At 36.7% G+C, this 14861-nt stretch overlaps 2 protein-coding genes across 2 annotated transcripts in view; one reads left to right on the top strand and one right to left on the bottom strand.

The window, feature by feature from the left end:
• LOC101504293 (chaperone protein dnaJ GFA2, mitochondrial-like) overlaps window positions 1-14861 on the bottom strand; it is a 21691-nt gene extending 6830 nt beyond the window's left edge. Inside the window, exons 1-15 of the mRNA XM_004506438.4 lie at window positions 14555-14861; window positions 14363-14453; window positions 14051-14137; window positions 13709-13791; window positions 12979-13062; window positions 12822-12860; window positions 3858-3950; window positions 3315-3365; window positions 3137-3224; window positions 2948-3012; window positions 2791-2865; window positions 2394-2466; window positions 1838-1929; window positions 1671-1742; window positions 168-224 (exon numbers count right to left, since the gene is read on the bottom strand). Coding sequence (XP_004506495.1) covers window positions 168-224; window positions 1671-1742; window positions 1838-1929; window positions 2394-2466; window positions 2791-2865; window positions 2948-3012; window positions 3137-3224; window positions 3315-3365; window positions 3858-3950; window positions 12822-12860; window positions 12979-13062; window positions 13709-13791; window positions 14051-14137; window positions 14363-14453; window positions 14555-14626 — 1122 coding nt within the window. The 5' untranslated portion in view covers window positions 14627-14861. The remainder of the gene's footprint in view (window positions 1-167; window positions 225-1670; window positions 1743-1837; window positions 1930-2393; window positions 2467-2790; window positions 2866-2947; window positions 3013-3136; window positions 3225-3314; window positions 3366-3857; window positions 3951-12821; window positions 12861-12978; window positions 13063-13708; window positions 13792-14050; window positions 14138-14362; window positions 14454-14554) is intronic.
• On the top strand, window positions 6236-7585 carry LOC105852372 (polyadenylate-binding protein RBP45-like). The gene has a single exon (XM_012717452.3). It carries the CDS (start codon window positions 6236-6238, stop codon window positions 7583-7585), a length of 1350 nt encoding a protein of 449 aa, XP_012572906.1.

Genomic DNA, 14861 nt, shown 5'->3' with positions numbered 1-14861 from the left:
TTTCCGTCACTTTTTCTATAGTTGGCTGAAAATGTGTATCGCTACATAGGAAATGAGACCCCCATAAATTAGTAGAATCCACTTGAATTTTAGCCAATAATAGTGTTAGAAAGAGTATCATGTGTTGCCAGCACCTCTCTATTATGTATTGTAATAGCAATGCTTACCCTAAGTGATACATGTCCAGTGAAAGTTGGGACTTCAATAATTGCCCCCAAAATTGCCTGAAATAAATATTTAAAAGAAAAACGAAAAATTTAAACAACATAGTTTACTTATAAGTATTATAACTAATATCAATAAATGTTACACAAACAATTAACAAGATGCTCAACAACATAACCAGCATAAGCCACTGTGCCACTGCCAAATTAAAATTGAAATAAATATTTGCACAGTAAATATAATAGACTACTGATTCTCCCAGAAGGAGGCAGACAAAATTCATGCCACCAAAACTTGCAGTGTGGTAGCTCTCCTACAAAGGTTCTCAATTAGAACAAGAGATAAATGTGCTACTGAAGGATTATACCTCGTAGACATTTATTAGGACTTAGATTAGTTGAATTAGTTTTAAAAGATAGAAATTAGTTAATGGGGTAATTAGTTAGTTGGGGGGTAAGTTGTTATGTTTTAAATGATTTTCAGTTTTGATAGTTAGTTGATTTTGATCATTTCTCCCTCTTATCCTAACTCCTAAGTGTACATAAAACCTATAAATAAAGGTTTCATCCCCTAAGAAAGTATCTTTTGGCAAATTGGAATTTTCTTAACTAGTATTTCAGTTGAAGGTGTATTCTCCCTTAAGGAGTGTATTCACTCTTGTGTATCTTGCTCTTGGAGAGATACGCTCCTATTATTTCTTATATTTTTCTAAAAATTAGTGTTCTTCATCTAAATCCTTGGAATCCAATTCATTGGTTCCTAACAACATCTCAACTCCATATAGGGCTTCATTTCTTGGAGCATTGCATGTGAGTCTAATGTGTAACAGTCTAAGTCAATGCATCTCTTATGAAAGTAAACTATAAATGGTCCCTATAAGATTTGGTGGAGAAGGAATTGTGTCCTAAAAGTGACCAGAAATTAGGAGGAAAAAAATTATTAAAGAAAGTAAAAAATTGTGGAAAATGAGACAATTTTTTAGTTCTTTGGTAGAAGAAAAAATGAAAGGAAAGAAAGTTTAAGCTTTTATCTTGTGTGAATTTGGATTGTGTAGAGAGAAAACAGGAAGAAAAAAAAAACTTCAAATGACATAAATATACTAAACTAAATAAGATGCGAGAAAAAATGAGGGCAGTATTGGAAGAGAAAGAAAACTAGTCTTCAGTGGCTTTTCCCGCCACCTGTGGATGAAAAACATTTTATGTCGATCCAAATATAACAGATTCTGTTGCTTCCTTTTTCTTCAAGTTCTAAACAATGGAAAAGCCTTGATTTGTGTACTTTATTTCTGTGCACTACCTTTCATCACACATTCACTTGTTTCAAATAGAGTCACATGGACAAAAATTTATATTTACTCCTTAAAATAATAATGTATGCTAATAAGCAAGATACTTCCCAAGTATTATAAATTAATGTCTACAAGTAAACACACACATGGATAGCATAAACACCCAACCAGATAAGTAAAATCACTGCTCAAGATTTTCGTCATGAAACAATACCTGAGTGAAACTTACAACAGCATCCACGTGAACATCAAGTCCTTCTCTGCGAAAAACAGGATCTTCCCTAACCTGCAAAAAGTAAAGAAGAAAGAAATATAAATGACTTGGCTTTAAAATATAAAGAAATAATAAAAATGGTAGTAATTTCTAAGCTACTGAAGTACCTTGATAGTAACATATAAATCACCAGAATGATGTCCATCGGGATCTGCTGCACCACCTCCATACACCTTTAGGGTCTCATTGTTGTCTATCCCTGCAAATGGATAAAATCATACATTCAACTTTTTAAACTACTAAGAGAAAAAAGAGGGATGTGCATTACCAACAGCAGATGCATAAAGTACAAATACATGCAGACATGGATGTTTATGCATTTTAAGGTTTGGATGTGTGTGCTGTGTGCGTATTCTTCAGCTCGAGTGAATTAAGTCAAATGACAAAAGAAAGACATGAAGTCAATATTTATCCAAGCTATTTAACATTCATAGGCTAAAATTATTTAATATCTAGGTTCCCTTCAAATTCAGTAGGACATTTGGCAGGCTATTTCTGTGTCATCAGTGTTAAGTTCACTCGGTAGAGGCTATTTCTAGTTTGAAGAAAATCAATGTGAAAATTTCTCATTCATGAAGCATTTTCCTCCTTGTATGCCATATGACCATGGCCTACATAACGAGCTACAACAATACATTCCAAAATCTTTGAAATTATAATTACCACGAAAAATATCCAACTTGACTGTCTTTGTTCCTTTGACAACTTTTGCACCCTTGCAAGACCTGCAGAAATTCTGATACCAGTAACAAGATTAAAAGTCATCAATATATTCCCAAAATTTCATACTTCATATTAGTATGAAAGACCATCATATCCATAAGATACAGGTAATGATTATAGTGTCATTCATTGCATGATTTTATTTACAAAAATTTATGGTAGACTGAACAAATAACTGCAGACTGCAGTGTAAATGGATACAAGAACAATTAACAAATTACGTAAACACAGGAAGTTCATATATCATATTGGAAGTTCTGAACCCGTATTATATATATAACATACTAAATAGAAGAGAATCAATATTGCAAAGTACAGAGGACAATTTGTACCATACCGATACAATTTTTCCAGTTCCCCTGCAGGTTGCACAAGTACTCTCCATTCTGAATATTCCGGTTTGTACAAATATCTGGATATATCTAAAATTATCAATTTAACAACACTTCCCAGGCTTGTAACAAGGGTTAAATTAATTACAAAACGACACTGACCACTCCTGACCCTTTACATTGCTTACAAGTTTCAGGTCTTGTACCAGGAGGAACACCACTCCCACCTGCAACAGTTTGGCAAGTGAGTAATGTGTTAATTTCAAGGAGTATTGACTTGTCAGAATTCAAACCTGGCTGAATACACAATACCAATGAGGATGATAATTCACAGCTAATTAACAAACATACCACAAGTATTACACAGCAGATCTGTTTGAAATTCCAAGGTTTTGGTGCACCCTTGGATAGCTTCGGTAAAAGATAGTTCAATTATAGTCTGTGATAAAAAAAGATTATTAAAATTAACATGGTTTTCATCAAATAATCCCTTAGCGTGCTTAATAAAGTCTGAATATGAAGAAAAAACCTTGACATCCTCTCCGCCAACATTCTGATGGAAAAAGCTCTTGAAAAAATCCTGATAAACATTGAAGGAATTGACAAATAATATTAGATTTCAAATTTGGGATTCATTTGACGGAACAGAAGTTTTAGAGCATTTATTTATTAATTATATTTATAAAAACTACATAATTTGGAAGGAAAAAAAAAAAAAACTCAAGGCAACATAATTATAAATAAATAACATGCACAAAGCCAAGTATATCAGCTTACAGTTGAAAACAAGAAACTGATATTTAACCAAACATATTATTCAATTAAATTAATGGAAAGATGTGACTGCAAATTTCAGCACATACATGTGCACAAATGTTCTACAAAAAAAATCATTTTCCATTTATGTTGAACTAAAAATATGATGGATGTTGAACTAAAAAAAAATCATTTTCCATTTATGTTGAACTAAAAAATCAATCTTTATGATTATTAGTATGAACATAATTAAGAAAGAAATATCTCCAGAAAACTTGATTAATAAAATAGAGAGAAGAAAATAGTAAGTCATTACATGACCACCACGGAATGCCTGCTCGAAAGGATTAAAGCCACCCTCGCCTCCAAAACCAGTGCTTTGTTGGTTTACAAAGGCATCATGTCCAACCTACAGAGTCATGACAAATGTAAAGTAAATAAACTGAAAGAAGCAGTAGTTACTAAGGAGAAAGCAACAGTCCACTCAGTAAAGTACACAATCAACTAAGAAACATGCACAACTTGACAAGCACATTAAGCATAAGTTGTCCAATGATAGAAAAGTGATGAGCTCAAGAGCTCTTAAAATGGTGAAAGCTGTAAAAAGAGATAAACTACAGTTCCTAGAAACTCCTACTAGAGCAGAATTGCTCCTAAACCAGAGAGAAAACTCTCCTAACCAACTCTAACAATATTTCTCAATGATCCCACACTACCCTTTCCCTCTCTCTCTTATAACCGAATCAGTGCACACCTCACCACTGGCTAACATATTCTCTCCCCTTGGCCCACCTTCTGCCTTCTAAAATTAACATGCTGTATTGTGGGCTATTTGAGAGTCACCTCTGTTACTGGACCAGGTCCAAGTGTCCTATCATCCACAAATATAGAAACTAACAAATAAACCTACATTCAAGTTTAAAAAAATGAAATGTTGCTGGAGATCTTAAAATTCCTAGCAATCTACTATGCTTATTATTAAAGTTTTCTTCCTTCCACTGAAAGAAAGAGGGAAATATCAAGAGAGAAATAAGAGACAATGGGAAAGCAAAAATAAACCGAGCTTCACATTTATACTTGCCTCCATTTTCTTTTTCTACTAAGTAACTACAAAAGTTTCTCGTTCTCCATGAAACAGAGCCAGCAACTTAAATCATATCGTTCCTTTTCGCATTAAATTCACATTACAATACACTTTTTCATTCATTTGACTTGAGAATTAGGTTTTGATGCTGAATAACTTGAGGGATTAGCTCTCAGCATGATATTATTTATAATCAGAATTGTACAAGGAGAATCTCTTAATTAAGGAAATAAATTTGGACTAAATCCAACCAATATCAAACCTAATAAAAACAAGGAATAACATATTTTAACAATAACAAACTAAATCTTTGCATGTCTCAACACTCCCCCTCAAACTGGAGCATACAGATTGTAGGCATCGAGCTTGTCACATATATAAGTTATCCTTGGTCCTTGAAGAGCCTTTGTGAAAATGTCTGCCAATTGATCATTAGAACCAACAAATGAAGTAGCAATCCCGCCAGACACAATTTTCTCCCGAACAAAGTGACAATCAATTTCAATATGCTTAGTTCGCTCATGAAAGACTGGATTAGAAGCAATTTGTAAGGCTGCTTGATTATCACATATGAGACTCATAGTGCCTATATTACAAAAGCGCAACTCTTGGAGTAGGTGTTTGAGCCATATGAGCTCCTGAGTAGTAAGTGTCATAGCTCGATATTCAGCCTCAGCACTAGATCTGGCAACAATGTTCTGCTTCTTGCTTTTCTAGGAAATCAAATTACCACTAATAAGAACACAATACCCAGATGTGGACCTTCTATCGGAAGGACTTCCAGCCCAATATGCATCTGTGTAAGCAATAATATTTGAATTGCCTCTGTCTGTGTAAACAAGACCTTTTCCTAGAGCTCCTTTAATGTATCTCAAGATTCTAACAACAGCATTCCAATGACTATCACAAGGGGAATTCAAGAATTGATTCACCACACTCACAGCGTATGAAATATCTGGCCTCTTCATGGTCAAGTAATTCAACTTCCCAACTGTTAGAATATTAGAAAATATCTTATAATATCTTTTATATTATATTAGTGTATCTTGAGTTATTTTCTATGATCAATTTATAATCATAGAGAATCTTAGAATATCTCTCATTATTATTATGATTTATTCCTAATTTATGATTTAGTCTATGTTTCTCTATAAATAGATATTAGTATTGAGTCTATTGTAATCAAGTTAGCATAAAGCTATTATCAATAATATTCAAACCCTTATTATTTTCTCTCCTCCTTTTCCCTAAAATCCCTCAACTTCAACATGGTATCTAGAGCCTATTTCGATCCTCCTTGAACGATCTCGCCTCTATTCCGCTGTCGAGTTCCCAATAGTTTGAGAATATATAATCATAGTTTCTCTTTTCTAACATTCCATTATTCGGTAAGATTTTTTTTCAATAAACCGTGTCCCAATTCCGATTTTTGTAGCTTTTCGTTTATTTTTCAGCAGATCAGTCGCAGCACAGTTTATCGCGCGGTACTGTTCACCGCAAAAAAAAAAAAAAAAAAAAAAAAAAAAACCCTAATATTTAGCCTACCTCTCGTTGGCCACTCCCTCCGTCTTTCTCTATCTAAACATTTCATTTCAGATTCAGTGGGAGAGATGATGCAGTCTGGACCTGGCATAGGGCAACAACCGCCACAGCAGTACCAGCAGCCCTCGCCGCAGCAGCCGTACGTCATGATGCAACCTCAACTTCAGGCGCAGCCGGCCGTGTTGTCTCAATCCGCCCAGCCTCCTCAGCAAGCCGCCAGCGCAGATAAGGTACGTACTATCTGGATCGGCGATTTGCAGTACTGGATGGATGAGAATTATCTCTACACCTGCTTCGGTCAAACCGGCGAGGTAACATCTCTAAAAGTGATTAGGAATAAGCAAACTAGTCAATCGGAAGGTTATGGTTTTAACGAGTTTAATTCTCGTGCTACTGCTGAGAGAATGCTTCAAACATATAATGGAGCCATTATGCCGAATGGTGGCCAGAGCTACAGATTGAATTGGGCAACATTCAGTGCTGGGGAGAGGTCATCTCGGCAAGATGATGGTCCTGATCATGCCATTTTTGTTGGTGATTTGGCTATTGATGTTACTGATTACCTTCTTCAGGAGACTTTTAGGGCTCGTTATAACTCGGTGAAGGGGGCAAAAGTTGTGATTGATAGGCTTACTGGTCAGTCTAAGGGTTATGGTTTTGTTAGATTTGCTGATGAGAGTGAACAAATGAGGGCTATGACTGAGATGCAAGGGGTTCTTTGTTCAACAAGGCCCATGAGGATTGGACCAGCCACTAATAAAAATCCTGCTGCCACCACTCAGCAGCCGAAAACTTCATATCAGAACTCTCAAGGTGCACAAAGTGAGAATGATCCAAATAATACAACTATTTTTGTTGGCAATTTGGATCCTAACGTCACTGATGATCATCTGAGGCAAGTTTTCAGCCAATATGGTGAATTAGTACGTGTGAAGATTCCATCAGGCAAGCGATGCGGATTTGTCCAATTTTCAGACAAGGCTGAGCATGAAAGAGGTATCACAATTGACATTGCTCTGTGGAAGTTTGAGACAACTAAGTATTACTGCACTGTCATTGATGCCCCCGGACACAGAGATTTCATTAAGAACATGATTACTGGAACATCCCAAGCTGATTGTGCTGTCCTTATCATTGATTCCACTACTGGTGGTTTTGAAGCTGGTATTTCTAAGGACGATCAGATCCGTGAACATGCTCTCCTTGCTTTCACTCTTGGTGTGAAGCAAATGATTTGCTGTTGTAACAAGATGGATGCCATTACTCCCAAGTACTCTAAGGCTAGGTATGATGAAATTGTGAAGGAAGTTTCATCCTATTTGAAGAAGGTTGGCTACAACCCAGACAAAATTCCATTTGTTCCAATCACTGGTTTTGAGGGAGATAACATGAATGAGCGCTCTACAAACCTTGACTAGTACAAGGGTCTTTGTCGTGGAGGAAACTCTCCAGCCTTTGACGTGGCAGCTGTTGCAGTCCTTATGAGCGGGCTCTTAACTGACAGGTTTGGAAGATTTGCAATTCAATTGATGGGATTTTTCTTGGTGCACGATTATTCTCTCTTCAATGGTTCCAGATATGCCCTTACTCTCCAATTTTGATCAACGAAAATATGTGTCATTGTTTAAAAAGCCGTTATCTCTCCTGTTTTGGACGCATTTTCTTACTTTGATGATCGATCATGGCTTCGTTTCGTTAGAGTTGCACTGCTTCTTCTTTGGTGTTTGTCATGCAATTTAGTTCTTACTAATAGATTCCAACAGTGGCTTTTATTCCCACCGACAATCATTTCGGTGGTGTCTCTTTTTCCACATATGAATTATATTAATGATGACTTCTTCCGTTGGTGGTTATTCTAACGGTGTCTTTTATTTTCATGACATACTTTATCTTGGCAATTTGTCGCAGACGCACTGGCCTTGCCTTTCTCTCCTTGAAGCACGCCTCTCTCTCCTTGAAGCAGATTCTTAAATATTTTGAGTCTCCACTATTACTGGTTTGAAACTTCCAAATGCAGTTTTTAGAAGAACGGAGCTTGCTTTGTTCAATTGCCTACCATGAATTTCTCTCAGGCTGATGATCAATCAGACTATCTGGCTAGACTATATTTATAGCAATTCTCTCCGACTTCACATGCATCCCTGAGTTGCCTCTCCATCTTTTTTATTATTTTGTGGAGCAAAACATTGTTTTCTTGTAGCAAGCTAAAGCTTAGTAAGCTTTAGCTTGAGGGGGAGTGTTAGAATATTAGAAAATATCTTATAATATCTTTTATATTATATTAGAGTATCTTGAGTTATTTTCTATGATCAATTTATAATCATAGAGAATCTTAGAATATCTCTCATTATTATTATGATTTATTCCTAATTTATGATTTAGTCTATGTTTCTCTATAAATAGAGATTAGTATTGAGTCTATTGTAATCAAGTTAGCATAAAGCTACTATCAATAATATTCAAACCCTTATTATTTTATCTTCTCCTTTTCCTTAAAATCCCTCAATTTCAACACCAACTAACCTCCTATATCTTTCTGGATCTGGAAAGGACTCCCCCTCATTCGATAGGAGTTTGACATTTGGATCCATAGGAGTGTCAATTGGCTTGCAATCTAGCATACTGATTTCTTCCAAAATATCCAAAGCATACTTTCTCTGGGAAACAGCAATTCCTACCTTAGATTGAGCTACCTCAATGCCTAAAAAATACCTCAATCTACCTAGATCTTTGACCTAAAAGTGGTGGACTAGATGTTGTTTGAGTCCCACAATTCCATCACGATCATCATCTGTAATGACTATATCATCAACATAAACAACCAAGTAAATACACTTGTTAGAAGAGAATTTATTAAAACACAAAGTGGTCAGCTTGACTCTGAATCATGCCATACTGTTGAACAACACTACTAAACCTCTCAAACCATGCCCGAGGAGATTGTTTGAGACCATACAAAGCTTTATGAAGTCGGCAGACATACCCACGATACTCCCCCTGAGCAACGAAATCAGATGGTTGCTCGAGATAAACTTCTTCTTCTAAGTTTCCATGAAGGAATGCATCCTTTATGTCAAACTGATACAATAGCAAATGTCGCATAGTAGCCATGGAGAGAAAAAGACGAACTGAAGCAATTTTAGCCACAGGTGAGAAAGTATCACTGTAATTAGACCAAAAACCTGAGTATAACCTTTAGCCACTAGACGAGCTTTCAGACGATCAATATGTCTGTCTCAACCAACTTTGACCGTGTATACCCAACGACATCCAACAATAGATTTATCAGGAGGAGGTGGCACAAGAGTCCATGTTCGGTTAAATCATAGCCTACCGCCAGCCTGAATGAGAAAGAGCTTCTTGCAGAGACTTAGGAATAATGATGGAAGAGATAGCAGAGGCAAAGGTATAATGTGAAGGTGATAAACGATGATAACTAAGAAAATTATAAATGGGATAGGGATTACTGATGGAACGTGTACCTTTACTAGTGCAATAGGGAGGTCGTCAGACAAGGTAGGCGAATTTGAAGTAGAAGAAGGGACCGAAACAGGAGATAAGTCACTTAAATCTTGTGTAGGAAGTGGATTGGTAGGAGGGAGACGTGCACGTCGCTGATAAGTTCGCAAGAGAGGAGGAATCGATGGATTTGGCTGGTCAATTATAGGCATGGATGGAGTTATCGAAACAAGGTAGGGAATAGGTAATACCTCAGAGATTGGCTCAGATTCAATGGGGATGGGAAGAAAGGTGTATCCTCAAAGAATGTGACATCAGCCGACATGTAGAAGCAATGTCTGGAGGGACAATAGCACCGATATCCTTTCTAAAACCTTGAATAGTCGAGAAAAACACACTTAATTGCACGAGCATTCAACTTATCAAGTCTTGGAGTAAGATCATGAACAAAGCAAGTGGATCCAAAAACTCGAGGAGGGAGACGAAACAATGGTTCATTGGGGACCAATATGAAATGGGGAACTTTGTCTTGGATAGCAGAAGATGGCATTCTATTAATCAAATATCATGCAGTGAGGACAACATCGTCCCAAAACTTGAAAGGAACATTAGCATTGATTAGCAACGTACATGTTGTTTCAATTATATGACGATGCTTACGTTCAGCAATACCATTTTTTTGTGGGGTATGGGGGCAAGATGACTGATGGATTATTCCATTTTCGACCATAAAAGAATTAAAAGATGACGAAAAATATTCTTTTGCATTATCATTGCACAAAATGTGAATAGAACAACCAAATTGATTTTGAACATCCTTAAAGAAATTATGAAATACGCTTAATACTTCTGATCTATCCTTAAGTAGGTAGATCTACGTACATCTAGAAAACTCATCAATAAAAGTGACAAAGTACCTATGACCTATAAGAAAACTCATCAATAAAAGTGACAAAGTACCTATGACCTATAACTGAAGTGACTCGACTTGGTCCCCATACATCAGAATGAACGACATCAAAAAGGGAGCGGGCTTGCGATTGAAGACTATTGGGGAAGGAAGACCGGACGTGTTTCCCAAGCTGACAAGATTCACAATCTAAAGACTTCAAGTGAGACAAGTGAGGGACCATAGCTCTGAACTTTTTGAGACTTGGATGACCTAACCGACAATGAAGAAGACATGGGGACTCCATACTAGAAGTGGAAGCAACAGTAGATGAAGACTAAAGGTAGTAAAGTCCTTGGGACTCATATCCTGTACCAATCATCTGCTTCGTACTTTGATCATGTATAACAAAAGAATCAGGAGTAAAAGTTATAGAACAATTTAGACTTCGAGTCAAACGACTAACAGAAATTAAATTAAATGGACAGTTGGAAACAAAAAGAACATAGTCAAGAGATAAAGATGGAAGAGGAGTGGCTTGACCAATGCCACTAGCTTTAGTTTTTGAAATGTCTGCAACGGTAATATGATGTGGGGTTTTAGGTTGGGATATTTTTGATAAAAGTGATGGATTACCAGCCATGTGATCGGAAGCTCCAGAGTCCAAGATCCAAGGGCTAACAGATGAGGAGTGAGAGAGGCAGACCGAAGACTTACCAATATAAACAAAAGTTGCTGAGGATGAGGCATGTGAAGCCTTGAACTGCAGGTATGCCTTGTACTCTTCATCTGACAACATATTTTTTCTAGTATTTTTCACTTCAGAGTCTTTTCCATTATCATTAGACTGTGTCGCATTTGTTGTTCTTTCTGGAAAGCCAATAATGGAATAGCACTTGTCTTCGGCATGACCAAAACGCTTACAGTAAGTGCACTGAGGACAACCTCCACCACGGCCTCCTCGGCCACCCCCACGACCGCGACCTCGTACTTTTGAGAATGCGGTGAAAATGTGGCTTTGAACCGACTCATACTTTTGATGAAGGCCATGAAGGACATAGATCATGAAAACATTATCCAATTTCTCAAGCATTTTCTCATTGTCGGCCACAAGGAGCTTGAACTTGTTTACCGTTGACTGGGCTTTATTAGCATAAGCCATGATGTTATCTTCTGTCATCTAAAGGGTAGCTAAATTATGAATAACATTATAGAGACGTTGGATAGCATTCGAATAGACATTCTTAGCTTTCTCCCAAATATCATAGCAAGTTGTGTACAAGTGATAATGGACTAGCAAGGAGGGCTCAATTGTTTGCCATAAAAGAGAGACTAATTGACAATCAGCTTGCTCCCAATCTTCACGCAAGTTTGTATTAATTTCTGAGGACTTCTTAGTGAGGTGATTTGAGAGCTTTTGTCCAAGAAACCACATCTTGACAGCAGCTGACCAATTTAAATAATTTTGACCATTAAGTTTCTCAGACGATGTAGAGGGATTGCTGGAGAAAACATATGTTACAAGACTCTTAACAGAGGATTTAGATTTGTTGTTCTCCTTCTGCAAAAAATCTAAACTTGAACTCATCTTCAACAAAGTAGAAAGGAACATGAGTACAGGGCAGCAAGAAATCGTATAGAAAGCACCAGAAATAGTGGGACCCACTGACAAAACTTGACCAAAACAGGAAGGACGGCAGCAGACGAGTGGAACGGAACCAGAGGAGACTTCGTCGGAGGTCTGGATAATGGCACGTGACCTTCACGCGCCGGCAGAGCTTAAAGTGGCAAAAATGCGTAAGGTGGCGCGCGAGAAGGTGGACGGCGGCGGTTCTCCGGTGAATGGTCAATCTAACTAAGGTGAGTCTGATGGTAGGGGTGGTGTGACCCGTCGAGCTGTGTATGTTGGACGGTTAACAGGACAGCCACGTATGTGACTGTGACAACTAGGGTTTTTGAGACTTTTGACAGACCCACTGATCGTGAGCGTTGTTACCAACTTGAGAATTAGGTTTTAGTGTTGAATAACTTGAGAGATTAGCTCTCAACATGATATTATTTATAATCACAATTGTACAAGGAGAATCTCTTAATTAAGGAAATAAATCTGGACTAAATCCAACCTATATGAAACCTAATAAAAACAAGGAATAACATATCTTAATAATAACAAACTAACTCTTTGCATGTCTCAACAATTAGAATTCACATGAATTTATCCTACAGTATATCTCAATTTAGGGAAAATGTAGTTACAACAAAATATTCAACAATGTTTCCGAGAAATAGCATGTAAGGAATTAGACCTGATCATACTGTTGACGTTTTTCCCCATCTTTCAAAACCTACAAATACAAACAATAAAAGGGCAATATACCAGCAGTCAGTAAATTTAGGATATGGATATTTATGATAGATATCTAGCTTTTGGTAGTATAACAAACAAAAATAACACCAGTACACCTCATATGCAATTGTAACTTCTTGAAACTTCTTTTCAGCCTCAGGGTCATCTTTATTTGTGTCTGGATGGAGCTTCTTTGCAAGCTGCAGAATATGGAGAGGAAATAAAAAACAAAAAGAAAAATAGAAAATAATATCAGATAATTCATGTGCCAGTCAGCCCCAATGTTATCCAATGGCGGCCATGGCGGAAAGCGGTGGTCGGATTTCAACAACCTGCCATGGCCATTTTACACTTACTGGTGGCTATCACAGTTTATATGGCGGCCAAAAATAGCAGATTTTGGCCTCTCCGCCATCAACAACACTGATCAGCCCTGTTTAACAAATTAATGTTGAGGAAGAAAGCTGGGAAAAGATAACGGGACTAAAATATTTTTGAATTTGTGTAACACAGCATTTGTTGATGCAGACATGAATATAATAAATTTGTATCATCTGAAAATTAGAACACATAAAACACAATTCCATATCATAAAACGCAGATGTAATTTTATATAAAAAAATGTGAAAGTAACTCTAAATAAAACAAACTCTTCCTTGTCCCACAGCATGGGAACTGTTGAGTGTCCATTCAAAAAATACATGATTACCTTATTTTTATGTTACAGACTTGGTGAATTGACGAAGTTTAACCGGACAACGGGGTAGATGTTTAAAAAATACACATGCAAACTCATATTGTAATACCTAAATTCATGTAGATTGACAACTATGAGGAAAAACCTACCCCATAGTAAGCTTTCTTTATTTCAGAAGAGCTTGCATCCTTACTCACACCAAGAACGTCATAATAGTCCCTTGCCAATGATGCTGTAAAATAGTTTGGAGGTGCAAAAAAGCAAGTCATTGACATGCATGAGACAACAAACAACTATGCATAGCGACGCAAGGAGAGACTAAATCGAAAAATGCATGAACCTCAAACTACATTTGCCGTCCTAATCAATCGAAAATACTAGTAGACAATATGTTAGCTATAAATAAATAAATAAAACACAACACCAGGTGATTTAATGTGTAATTGAAAAAAGGCAGGCATGAATGTAACGCGTGATTTAATAATTTATACCCGAGCCATGAATTGACCTAGCAGCCCCCAAATATGAATTAGCCGCTCCCAATAGCAACCAGTTCTTCAAATTAACACCATCTCTACCTACAAATGGGAAAGGGGGAGGAGATGATAAAAAAATAAAAATAAAAATAAAAACTATAACATACCAAATTTCAAGGAGCACTTAAATTCAACATTGCAAGTAAAACAACAAAATGATCAATAGTCAATTCATTTAGAAACTTATTAAAATAACTATACAACCAAATTACAAAAAAAAAAATTTGAAAACAAAATTAAAATAAAATAAAATGTTGCTTTGTTTACCATTTGGTGCATAACTACCAATAATTCTAGATGAATTGCGTGATCCTGAATTCAATATCCTATAACCCCTTTGGAACACTACTTGATACACCTGCAAAAATGAAAAATTGCGACAAATTTGTTAAACCAAAGCTCATAGTAAAATGTCTGTAATAAACACACTCATACACAAAGAAGAAGAAAGATGTGTACGGAATCGTTGGCGTGAAAGAGAGATCGACGAGCAAAATGGGTAAAGAGAGTGATGCCACTAGAGCGAACCATTTGTGTAATCCAATTGAATAATAAATCGTGTGATAATTTTGTTTGATTGAGAAATTGGGATTTTTTTTTGGGGGGGATGAATAATTAAACCTTAGATAAACCCTTATTTAAGAGAATTGAATTGGAATGTTCTAGTAGAACCGGGAGGGAGGATCAGTAACAATTGTTCCGATGGTGTTGGAACTGTCTGCGTTCTCTGTTGTGTGTGCGGTTCACACGTCACCCAAATGTCTAT

The sequence above is a fragment of the Cicer arietinum genome, chromosome 6 (assembly GCF_000331145.2).
Source record: "Cicer arietinum cultivar CDC Frontier isolate Library 1 chromosome 6, Cicar.CDCFrontier_v2.0, whole genome shotgun sequence".
Lineage (NCBI taxonomy): Eukaryota > Viridiplantae > Streptophyta > Magnoliopsida > Fabales > Fabaceae > Cicer > Cicer arietinum.
The sequence above is the reverse complement of the archived record's forward strand: the minus strand, read 5'-3'. Positions and strand labels throughout refer to the sequence as shown.

Excerpts from the sequence above, each read along its gene's own strand:
- LOC105852372 (XM_012717452.3), top strand. The coding sequence starts at position 6,236 with ATGATGCAGTCTGGACCTGGCATAGGGCAACAACCGCCACAGCAGTAC.